Raw genomic sequence first — 12,102 nt, forward strand, 5'->3', positions numbered from 1 at the left:
CCCCACCCAGGGATGAAACCCGAGTCTCCTGTGTCTCCTGCATTGGCAGACGATTCTTTACACACAGGACACAGAAATTAGGGACGAGAGTCAGCAATAACGGGCTTGCCTGGCGGCTCAGTGGTAAGGAGTCCACCTGCAATGGAGGAGACGCAGGAGACGCAGGTTCGATCCCTGGGGTGGGAAGACCCCCTGGAGGAGGCAGTGGCTACCACTCCAGTATTCTTGCCTGGAGAGTCCCATCGACGGAGGAGGCTGGTGGGCCACAGTCCGTGGGGTCACAGAGAGTCAGACAGGACTGAGCTGGACACACACGAGTGACTGAGCGTGATCAGGCGTAAACAGTCCCGTCCAGCTCTGACAGAAGAGCCACTGCTTGGGGCTGTGTCCACATGTTACGCACCTCCACCCAAGACACGCCACCCCTGCTTCCCCCCAAAAAAAGCAGATCACAGGGACGCGGTGGCTTCCAGTCTTTTATCTCTGGTTTCCAAAGGCACACTGTCTTTCTTCTACCGCACAGGGACTGACAGAAAATTCCTTATGGTTGAAAGAGTTGATCCACTTGTTACTCCAGTTTCCTGAGTTAGTCGGTGAAGATTCCATCCTTCTCTAGATGAAAGAGTTAGTTTTCACGTTTGGCATAGACCAATGTTGACCTTAAAAATAAGAGTCAGTTAGGGAACTCAAACTGGGGCTCCGTGGCACCCTAGAAGGGTGGGAAAGGGCGGGAGATGGGAGGTGGGAGGGGGTCTCAAGAGGGAAGGACATATGGTTAATTCATACTGATGTATGGCAGAAATCAAACCAACACTGTAAAATAATTATCCTTCAGTTAAAAATAAATCAAAAGAAATAAAAATAAAAGTCAGTTATTCAATGCGCAAAAAAAGGTTTATTTGGGAATAAAGGAGGAACTGTAATTCGGGACAAGCAAGCTATAGCCAAAGCCATACGTAAGTCCACTAAACAAAGGGGAGGAAGGTCATTTTATAGGGAAAAGGCGGACACTGGGAGGGGTGGATGAGATAATGAAGGACAGGGAAGCCTGGCTCGCTGCAGTCCATGGGGTCGAAAAGAGCTGGACATGACTTTGTGACTGAACAACAAAAATTAGAGAACAGTATGAGAACAGTATGAGAGAACATACAATTAGAGAACAGTATGAGTTTGGGGGAAGGACAGTTTCTCATTGGCTGCGGTGCTGGAGTATTGGATTTTTCTCGCAGACACAATGTCTGTCTTCTTCCTATTGGCACATGTAATTGCTGGCTCCTTCTTGATGGTTCTTCTATTGGGGTCTCTAGTAGACAGTTCTTCCTGTAATTGAGACTAAGTGGTAGGTGTATGAGAGACCCTTCTGGCCTCCCAACTCCATTTTAGTGAGGTTTCCCTTCTGTGCTATTCATACCAGTTTAAAAGTCTCACCATCACTGAAACTAACTGGACACCTCTAGGCTCTGGGGTTATGGCCCTGAGTGTGGAAATGTTGCATGTACTCATTCATTCGCTCATTCACTCTGTATCATTTAGGACTCTTGCAGAAAGTCACGTGGCATCTGCTTAACTGAAACGAGGGATCCATGATGAGAGAGATACTGTGCTGTTTCCAGAATCCACGCATAGAACCGAGGCTCCGGGAACAACTAGGTTCAGAGTTCTAAAACCTCTGTATCCCTCTACTTCAACTCATATCTGCTTTCATCCTTCTCTCTCCACAGGTAGCTTTTCTCTGCTTGTCCACCAGCTCCTGGACTATAATATCTTGCAGTCCAGACACACAAAGAGAGACCAGTTTCTCTTTTTCAGTTCTAGCTCCAAAATTCCTAGAAAAGAACCTTGCTTGGCCTAGCTTGAGTCAGAGCTGGGTTGAGCACCGACCAACTGAAGACGTGGCCGGTTTGGTCACATCCTTACCCTGGCCGATCAGATGGGGCCAGAGCAGCAAGGGTACGTTGTGTTGACAGGACCACCTGTGGGTTCAGAAAAGAGGAGGCAAAGGAACCAGAACAAGAAGTGTCCATGACCTTGTCTTTTTCCTAAGGACCACCTGTGGGTTCAGAAAAGAGGAGGCAAAGGAACCAGAACAAGAAGTGTCCATCACCTTGTCTTTTTCCTAAGGTTTGCTGTTGCTCAGTTGAAAAGTCACGTCCACCTCTTTGAGACCCTATGGACAGTAGCACACCAGGTTCCTCTCTTCTCTGTTATCTCCTGGAATTCACTCAAATTCATATCCACTGAGTCAGTGATGCTATCTAACAATTTCATCCTCTGCCGCCCCTTCTCCTTTTGCCTTCAATCTTTCCCAGCCTCAGGGGCTTTTCCAACAAGTCGGCTCTTCGCATCAGGTGGCCAAAGTACTGAAGCTTCAGCTTTAGCGTCAATCCTTCCAGTGAATATTCAGGATTGATTTGCTTTAGGATTGACTGGTTTGATGTCCTTGTTGTGAATTATGTAGGTGCTATTTTACCAGAAAACAAGTACTGCATGCACACACCTACCTGCTTGGTGTCTAACTGCCTCTTGACAATCTTTCTGTTCATGTTGTGTCTCCAACAACATTGCTTAAAGACTCTTTTCTGTGGTTTTCAGCCCCTGTCTCATGCCGATGTCTTTTTCATTCTTCATGGCCAGTCTGTTCACTTTATTGAGGTCAAGATTTCTGGGGTAGTTTTTCCTGTGCAGAGAAGACATTCAAAAGTTTACTTTTATTTTTGTTTAACAGTAAAAAGTTTGCAAGGGTCCAATGAGCTATCCATGTGGTGTTAGTGGTCAAGAACCTGCTTGCCGGTACAGGAGACTGAAGAGATGCAGGTTCCATCCCTGGGTTGGGAAGATCCCCTGGAGGAGGGCACGGCGATCCACTCCAGGACTCTTGGAGAATTCCATGGGAGAGGAGACTGGCAGGCTGGGGTTGCACAGAGTCGGACACGACTGAAGTGACTTAGCACGGCCCGGCAGACTGTGAGCGTCAGACTGGCCCGCCCTGATTTGCATGACCCATGAGTTAAGAATGGTTTTTACATTTGCAAATGTTGGGAAAAATAGAAAGGAGAATAATATTTTATGACATGTGAAAATTCAAATTTCAGTTGCCATAGAGACCGTATGTTCTGGAATGTCTAAAATAATTTCTATGTGACCCTTTTCAGAAAGTTTACTGAGCCCTAGTTTAAAAGATTAGTGTTCAGTTTATTGAAATAACAAATTCAAAACCTTAGTGTAAAGTTTTTCTCGCCTGGAAAGCCCCATGGATGGGGGAGCCTGGTGCGCTGCAGTCCATGGGGTCTCTGAGGGTCAGACACAACTGAGCGACTTCACTTTCACTTTTCACTTTCATGCATTGGAGAAGGAAATGGCAACCCACTCCAGTGTTCTTGCCTGGAGAATCCCAGGGATGGGGAAGCCTGGTGGGCTGCTGTCTGTGGGGTCGCACAGAGTCGGACACGACTGAAGCGACTTAGTAGCAGCAGTGTAAGGTTTAAAAACAAAAAAAGCTTTAAGCTTAAAAAAAACACATGGTTACATGTCCATGAAACCACTACTACCACAATTAAGACACAGAACATTTTTATCACCCCCAAGAGATCCTCCATACCTCCCCCAACATAGAATATCCTTCCCTCTGCTCTCAGAGCCAGGAAACCACTAATTCTTTTTCTGTCACTATACGTTAATTTGCATTTTCTAGAATTTTACATCAACAGAATCATCCAGTAAGTACTCTTCTGTGCCTGGCTTTTCTTACCCAGCACAGATTTTTAGATTCATTCATGTTGCTGTATCTATCAAGAGGTTGTTCCTTTTTACTGCTATGCTTTTTTAAAACTAAGCTTTTTAATTTCTAGTTTAAAAATTTTGTATTATGAAACATTTCAATATACCTAACAAAAAAGGCAAAATAGTCTTCCTGCTGCATTCACATTACCCAGCTTTCAGTTCAGTTCACTCACTCAGTCATGTCTGACTCTTTGCAACCCCATGGACTGCAGCATGCCAAGCTTCCCTGTCCATCACCAACTTCCAGAGCTTGCTCAAACTCATGTCCATTGAGTCGGTGATGCCATCCAACCATCTCATCCTCTGTCGTCCCCTTCTCCCGGCTTTTGTCTTTCCCAACATCAGTGTCTTTTCTAACGAGTCAGTTCTTACCCAGCTTTCAGTTCAGTTCAGTTCAGTCGCTCAGTCGTGTCCAACTCTTTGTGACCCCATGAATCTCAGCATGCCAGGCCTCCCTGTCTATCACCAACTCCTAGAGTTCACTCAGACTCACGTCCATCGAGTCGGTGATGCCATCCAGCCATCTCATCCTCTGTCGTCCCTTTCTCCTCCTGCCCCCAATCTCTCCCAGCATCAGGGTCTTTTCCAATGAGTCAACTCTTCGCATGAGGTGGCCAAAGTATTGGAGTTTCAGCCTCAGCATCAGTCTTTCCAATGAACACCCAGGACTGGTCTCCTTTAGGATGAACTGGTTGGATCTCCTTGCAGTCCAAGGGACTCTCAAGAGTCTTCTCCAACACCACAGTTCAAAAGCATCAGTTCTTCAGCACTCAGCTTTCTTCACAGTCCAACTCTCATATCCATACCTGACTACTGGAAAAACCATAGCCTTGACTAGACGGACCTTTGTTGGCAAAGTCATGCCTCTGTTTTTTAATATGCTATCTAGATTGGTCATAACTTTCCTTCCAAAGAGTAAGTGTCTTTTAATTTCATGGCTGCAATCACCATCTGCAGTGATTTTGGAGCCCCCCAAAATAAAGTCTGACACTGTTTCCACTGCTTCCCATCTATTTCCCATGAAATATTACCCAGCTTTAACAACTATCAACTAAGGGCCAATGCTCTTTCAACCATATTCTCACCCATTAACTCGCTCTCACATTTGCCAATCCTAGGCCTAATGCTAGGCCTTGGAGAAGGAAATGGCAACCCACTCCAGTACTCTTGCCTGGAAAATCCCATGGACCGAGGACCCTGCTAGGCTACAGTCCATGGGGTCAGAAAGAGTCAGACACGACTGAGCGACTTCACTTTCACTGTTCTTTCAGGCCTCACACTACTTTTCCTGCAAACATTTCAGCAGGTATTTCTAAAAGATATGGAGCCTTTAAAAATATATAACTGTAACTCCTTTATCATGTCCATAAAGTCTGAACAATAATCCCTTAATTTTGTCAAATATCCAGTGTTCAAATTCTCAGCTGTTTCATAAATGTCCTCATTTTACTTATACAGTTTGTTTGAATCAGAATCCAAATAAGATCTCAGCATTACTTTTGGTCAGTATGCCCCTCAAATTTCTTTTATTTACTTTAACATTTTTGCTGCTGCTGCTAAGTCGAGTCAGTCGTGTCCGACTCTGTGTGACCCCATAGACAGCAGCCCGCCAGGCTCCACCGTCCCTGGGATTCTCCAGGCAAGAACACTGGAGTGGGTTGCCATTTCCTTCTCCAATGCATGAAAGTGAAAAGTGAAAGGGAAGTCGCTCAGTCGTGTCTGACTCCTAGCGACCCCATGGACTGTAGCCTACCAGGCTCCTCCATCCATGGGATTTTCCAGGCAAGAGTACTGGAGTGAGGTGCCATTGCCTTCTCCGTTAACATTTTTATTTACCACTTGTTATTTATCTCTGGCTGTGCAGGGCTTTCACTGCTGCATGGGGCTTTCTCTGGTTGCAGGGCATGGGCTTCTCATTGCGGCGGCTTCCTCTGTGGGGAGCCTGGGCCTTAGGGCAAGCGGGCTCAGCTGCGGCTCCCAGGATCTCGAGCGCAGGCTCAGTGGTGCGGGGGCTTAGTTGACCCGAGGCATGTGGGATCTTCCCAGACCAGGGATCAAATCAGTGTCCCCTCATTGGCAGCTGGACTCTTAATCGCTGGACCACTTGTGAAGTCCTTCAAGTCTCTTTCCCTTTTGGCTCCTTGCTTTATTATTATTGTTTTTTCCTTGTAGTTTATTTGTTGATGAAACCGGGTAGTCCGCTCCACGGTTTCCCACCATCAGAGTTGTGCTGATTCTATCCCCTACTGGTGTTTAAGATGTTCCTTTGTCCCTTGATTTCCTGAAAACTGGTTGTTGGGTATAAAGGAATATTTAATTGTAGAACAATGCCTTAAAACGTTCAAGTTCAGATTACATAACTTATTTTTTAGCAATAATTTTTAGGAAACTTGAATAATGTTTGCTCTCAGTTTATAAAGGTTGCAAATGAAACACTTCTCAACAAAATATAGGACCTCTTGGAGTAGGCAAATGACAGTCTGTGGGCTCGCCATTTATTTTTGTAAACAAAGTTTTATTAGAACACAGCCATGCCCATTCATTTATATATTTATTATTTCTGGCTGCTTTGCCAATACAGTGGCAGAAACCAGGAGTTGTGGCACAGACCCTCTGGCCCACAAAACCTAAAATATTTACTCTCTGGCCCTTTAAGAAAAAGTTTGCTGACCTCTGCTCAGCATTTATACATTTTACATAAATTTATAAATTTAATACATTTTACTTTCTCTTTGGGTATTTCCTTTACCCCAAAATACTCAATCTTCTTCAAGTATTGATTTTTACAAAGCTAATGAATTATACCTAAAAGTATGGCAAACTTTAAATCATTACATCTTCTGAAACTTTGCCTAAACTATACAAGCTTTTGACTTAGAAGCAGAAGTCTAAAGCAATTACTCATTTACACACTTTTAAATTGTTCTTATAAGGGTCTCTTAGGTCTCAAATTTTCTCACACATCCATAGTAGAGAAAATACCAAATATGTCCAGATAGCTTCCTCTTAGTCTTTCTCACATTTACTTACTTGGCTGCACCAGGCCTTAACTGCGGGCATGTGGGATCTTCAGTCTTCACTGTGGCACGGGGCATCCTTAGTTGAGGCATGTGTGGTCTGGTTCCCTGACCAGGGATTAAACCTGGGTCCCTGAACTGGGAGCACGGAGTCTGGAACACCAGACCACCAGGAAGGTCCCTACCCAGATCCTTCCTGATGACAGACGTTTTACTGGTATGGTCCTGATTCTTCTAAACCTGTTTTTCTGGAGTGGAAGGATACCAAACAGTGGGGAAGATGGTGATGGAGGGGACCTGCTAAGGGAGAGAGGAGCTGCCCCAATTAATTGAGGTGACTTAGAGCCGGAGATTTTGATAGAACCTCAAAGCGGCAGATTTGCTTCTCTGGTTCTTAATGCATTTCCTAACTAAAGATCTCTGAGCTCCCTGGAATTCTCCTCACCCCCAGTATATTTCAGTTCAGTTCAGTGACTCAGTCGTGTCTCTTTGCGACCCCATGGACTGGCAGACCTCCCTGTCCATCACCAACTCCTGGACCTTGCTCAAGCTCATGTCCATCGAGTTGGTGATGCCATCCAACCATCTCATCCTTTGTCATCCCCTTCTCCTCCTGCCTTCAATCTTTCCCAGCATGAGGGTCTTTTCCAATGAGTCAGTTCTTCACTTCAGGTGGCCAAAGTATTGGAGCTTTTCAGTATGTATCTCTAACATGTAAGAACTTTAAAAAAGTAACCTCAGTGCCATAGTACGTTAGTATATCTAACAGATTTAAGAATTACTTGATGTCATCTAATCAGATCAGATCAGTTGCTCAGTCGTGTCTGACTCTTTGTGACCCCATGAATTACAGCACGCCAGGCCTCCCTTTCCATCACCAACTCCCGGAGTTCACTCAAACTCACGTACATTGAGTCAGTGATGCCATCCAGCCATCTCATCCTCTGTCATCCCCTTCTCCTCTTGCCCCCAATCCCTCCCAGCATCAGAGTCTTTTCCAATGAGTCAACTCTTCGCATGAGGTGGCCAAAGTACTGGACTTTCAGCTTTAGCATCATTCCTTCCAAGGAAATCCCAGGGCTGATCTCCTTCAGAATGGACTGGTTGGATCTCCTTGCAGTCCAAGGGACTCTCAAGAGTCTTCTCCAACACCACAGTTCAAAAGCATCAATTCTTCGGTGCTCAGCCTTCTTCACAGTCCAACTCTCACATCCATACATGACCACAGGAAAAACCATAGCCTTGACTAGATGAACCTTTGTTGGCAAAGTAATGTCTCTGCTTTTGAATATGCTATCTAGGTTGGTCATAACTTTCCTTCCAAGGAGTAAGCGTCTTTTAATTTCATGGCTGCAGTCACCATCTGTAGTGATTTTGGAGCCCAGAAAAATAAAGTCTGACACTGTTTCCACTGTTTCCCCATCTATTTCCCATGAAGTGGTGGGACCGGATGCCATCTAATACCCCATCCATTTTTAATTTTACCATGTATCTCAAAAAAGGTCCTTTTACAATTTTCCCAACCAGAATCATAATGGGGCCATATATCTCATTTGGTTGATACAACCCTAACCTCTTTTAATCTATTGCAGTCTCTCATACCCTTAAAGATGCTGATTCATTGAAGAAACTGGGCTGTTTCCTATAATTTCCCACTCTCTAAATTTGGCTGATTGCTTCTAGATAGTAAAATGAAATGAAATGTTCATCGTTCAGTCATGTCCGCCTCTTTGCAACCCCGTGGACTGCAGCCTGCCAGGCTCTTCTGTCCATGGGACTCTCCAGGCAGCAACACTGGAGTGGGTTGCCATTTCCTTCTCCAGGCCATCGTCCTGACCCAGAGCTCGAACCTGGGTCTCCTGCGTTGCAGGCAGATGCCTTACCATCTGAGCCTCCAGGGAGCTCCAGGGGGAGGGGTGCTAGATAGTATGAACTCTAAGTTGTTCCTTCACCATATACTTCTGGGAGCAGTCTCCATTACATTCATTTTTTCCCTAAGTCAAGAATAGTTCATAAGTGGGTGAACATATTCTCTAACCAGCAAAAATCTTTGAGCTTGAGAGGACCTTGAATTCTTTTACATTCCTAACATATTCAAAATGATACATTGTTTGAAGTTTGGCTATTTCACACAGCTTTGAGTCAGACTTGGCAGTCCCAACTCACGTAATAGCTAACTTGTATTAAGTGCGTTTGATGAGCCAGGTACCAGTCTAAGCACTTTACCTCTGTGCTCATTTAACCTTCTAAACATTTTGCAGAGGAAACTGTCCACACACACAAAAATAATCAATAGTCAATCTAGGAAAGAAATGGAAAATTTTGTTTGAGTCAACCTGAGGATTGTAATCCAGGAGATGATCTCCCAGATAACTCTGAGAACTGTTCTGAAGAGGTACAGGAAGAGGCAGCATGTATGTGATTTTGGTGAATGGTTACGTGCAATCAGGCCTTCCCCGGTGGCTCAGATGGTAAAGAATCTGCCTGCAATGCAGGAGATCCAGGTTCAACTCCTCGGTTGGGAACAGCCCTTGGAGAAGGGAATGGCAACCCACTCCAGTATTCTTGCCTGGAGAATCCCCATGGACAGAGGAGCCTGCTGGGCTACAGTCCGTGAGGTCACAAAGAGTTGGACACGACTGAGCGACTAATACTTTCCCTTTCTTACATGCAATTACCTCTCATCTTGGTAGAAGGTTACTGCTATTTGGGAAGAACAGATATCTTAGTTAATGTTTTTAGTGCTTTTCTAAGTATAAGAAGATGCAAGAAATTGGGTTCATAAAATTGTCTTCTGAAAACCTCTAACTACCTGAGGGTCAGTTCCGTCCCGTTCTCCCAGAGCAGTCTCATCCTGATACTTGCCCTGAATTCCTTTCACAAATTCCTTTTAGTGGCTTTAGTGCCTAGTGACTTGATTCTTGTAGAACTGGATGGTGGGCGACATTCTTTATTTTACAGTCCCCACGCTTTTGGTTTGAATTGTGACCAAGGTTTGGGAGGCATTTCATGACCAGTTTGTCATGAGCTAGGAATGCTCATTCCCAGGTTAGGAAAAGATTTACCTGATAGTCCACTCAATGCACTGTTACTGGAGTAGGCTCCTTTAATAGTAACCAAAAGCCTCTGGATTGCCTGTCTTTAAGTCTTTTATTTACTTTTAGCTGCGCTGGTCTTTCACTGCTGCACGTGGGCTTCCTCCAGTTGTGGCAAGCAGGACTCACTCTCATTGCGGTGCTCTGGCTCCTCCTTGCAGTGGTCCCTCTTGCTGCGGAGCACAGGCTCCAGGCACGTGGACTTCAGTAGTTGCGGCACACGGGCTCAGTGGTTGCGGCTCTGGGGCTCCAGTGCTTTAACTCACATAGTTTGGGCACGCAGGCTTGGTTGCTCTGAGATATGTGGGATCCTTCTGGACCAGGGATAGAACCTATGTCCCCTGCATCAGCAGGAAGATTCTTAACCACTAGAGCACGAGGGAAGCCCTGGACAGCCTGTCTTACTAGTCTGCTACAGTTCAGGAAACCGTCCTCTCTTGCTGCTTCTTCCCATATCTAGAATATTACGAGCTTTGATCTTATAGAACTATGTGTTTGATCAATCACTTCAGATCATCTAATCACATCACTTTATCTGAGGCTCAGTCACTCATTGTGAAATGCAAGAAATGATTTTATAGATTAGGCAGAATATAAATAAAATAGCTAGTAACACTAATAAAGTCATAAGTATGCATTTAAGCCAAGAATTTCCATAATATGTGACCCAGTGTTCTCCCAAGTTCCCCTGACCAGTCTGTTCTGCACCAGTCACCATCTTTGAGGGAAATGACATATTGGCATTGTATATAGAGTTCACCAAAGAAGTCTGCACTTAAAAGCTGTGTGGTGGGTCATCGGTGACTCCCTTACAGGATTGTGAAAGGAATGTTATCTTCTAAGGAATTACCTAGTTGGCATCAGAAAAACAAACAAACAAAATAAATTGATGGTCATGACTGAGCAGGTATTTCTGTCATCGGAAGAGAGAATGAGACTGTGTGCTTGCATTCAAGTCACTCAGTTGTGTCTGACTCTTTGCAACCCAACAGACTTTAGCCCACCAGGCTCTTCTGTCCCTGGTATTCTCCAGGCAAGAGTACTGGTGTGGGTTGCCATTTCCTTCTCCAGGGGATCTTCCCCATTCAGGGATCAAACCCTGGTCTCCTGCATTGCAGGCAGATTCTTTACCCACTGAGCCTCTTGGGAAGTCCTTCTGTCACTGGGAAGGGCTCCTTAATGCAAAATGCAGATACACAATGCACACTAGTGGGGAGGGAGGAGGTACAACGGGTAGAGAAAATTTTCATTTCAATTTCTATCTTGCCTTAAAATATGAATTTTTATTTCATAAAAAAAAAAGCTTGGGGAATCTGATTAACTTGACTCACTCAGTAAGTCAGGGTGTAAACTCAGGCGCGGAATCCGAATTCCAAATTCCTAGAACTTTCTGCTCTGAAGAACTGGCACCTCCACTCTCAGAATTTCCTGGTTCTCAAAGAAGCAAGCAGGTACCGATGACTGGGAGGAGGTCCCTTCCGCCCCGCCCCGCCCTACCCCGCCCTTTTCGTTCCGCCCCTTTTTTATTCCGCCCCGCCCCCATGGCTGAGGACTAGGCTCAGGGAGCGACAGAGAAAACCACACTTCCCAGAGTGCACCGCCACCGCAACGGCCTTACTGCCGGCCTCGGGCTCCCGGTGCCATCTTTGTGGGGTGAGGAGGCGGCGCGGCCTGTGACCATGGCGCTCTTCCCCGCCTTTGCAGGTGTCGCCGAGGCTCCGGACAGCGGGAGGAAAGGTGAGCCCCCAGGAGGGATGAAGAAGGCGCTCGGTGGGCTTGGAGGGGCGTCCCTTGGGCCGGCTCTCGGCGCTTGCCTTGGGTTTGTTTATCCGCTTGTATCCCAGAGTTCTCCGCGGCGCTGCAGGGCCTTCTGGGAGGACGGCCTCTCGGCGCGCTTCTGGGCCGGAGTTGTAGCGTCCAGAGGGGGAGAGAGGCGGGAGAGGCCGCGGGCCGGGGGCTTCTGTATAGCCGTGTCTTTGCGCCCCGCTTTCTTCCCGAGGCACGGTTACTTCACCTGTGAAACGGAAGCAGTGGTGTTTTCACGGGGGAGACTCCTGATGCAAGTGCTGGGTGTGCTTCATTACAGCTTGCTTTCTTCCCCGTTTTACTTATTTCTGAATCGCTGGGTGGCTGTCTTTTGGCCGAACCAGAGCTAGAAAATTAGGGTCCGAAGCCCAATCAAACATAGTGGGCGCAGCTGCTGGGAATAA

The 12,102-nt window shown here is 46.0% G+C and overlaps 1 protein-coding gene and 1 long non-coding RNA gene across 6 annotated transcripts in view; one reads left to right on the top strand and one right to left on the bottom strand.

Moving 5' to 3' along the window:
• Positions 1-875: 875 nt before the first annotated feature.
• LOC147363851 (uncharacterized) lies at positions 876-11,407 on the bottom strand. The gene is made up of 2 exons (XR_015133852.1): positions 11,224-11,407; positions 876-2,677 (listed from the first exon to the last, which is right to left on the bottom strand). It is a non-coding gene; the product is annotated as an uncharacterized LOC147363851 (long non-coding RNA).
• The window catches only part of NRDE2 (NRDE-2, necessary for RNA interference, domain containing), a 49,055-nt gene continuing 48,265 nt past the window's right edge, over positions 11,313-12,102 (top strand). For 3 of the 5 annotated variants that reach the window (XR_015133851.1, XM_086319147.1, XM_086319150.1), the window contains exon 1: positions 11,313-11,629. Coding sequence is in view for 2 of the 5 variants with exons in the window: in XM_086319147.1 (XP_086175273.1) it covers positions 11,572-11,629 (58 nt within the window). In the remaining 3 variants the exon portion in view is untranslated. The remainder of the gene's footprint in view (positions 11,630-12,102) is intronic. The other 2 variants (XM_086319148.1, XM_086319149.1) reach the window with 2 other exon arrangements.

The sequence above is a fragment of the Bos grunniens genome, chromosome 10 (genome assembly GCF_055505025.1).
Source record: "Bos grunniens cultivar Pamir isolate PY7600 chromosome 10, Bosgru_T2T1.0, whole genome shotgun sequence".
Lineage (NCBI taxonomy): Eukaryota > Metazoa > Chordata > Mammalia > Artiodactyla > Bovidae > Bos > Bos grunniens.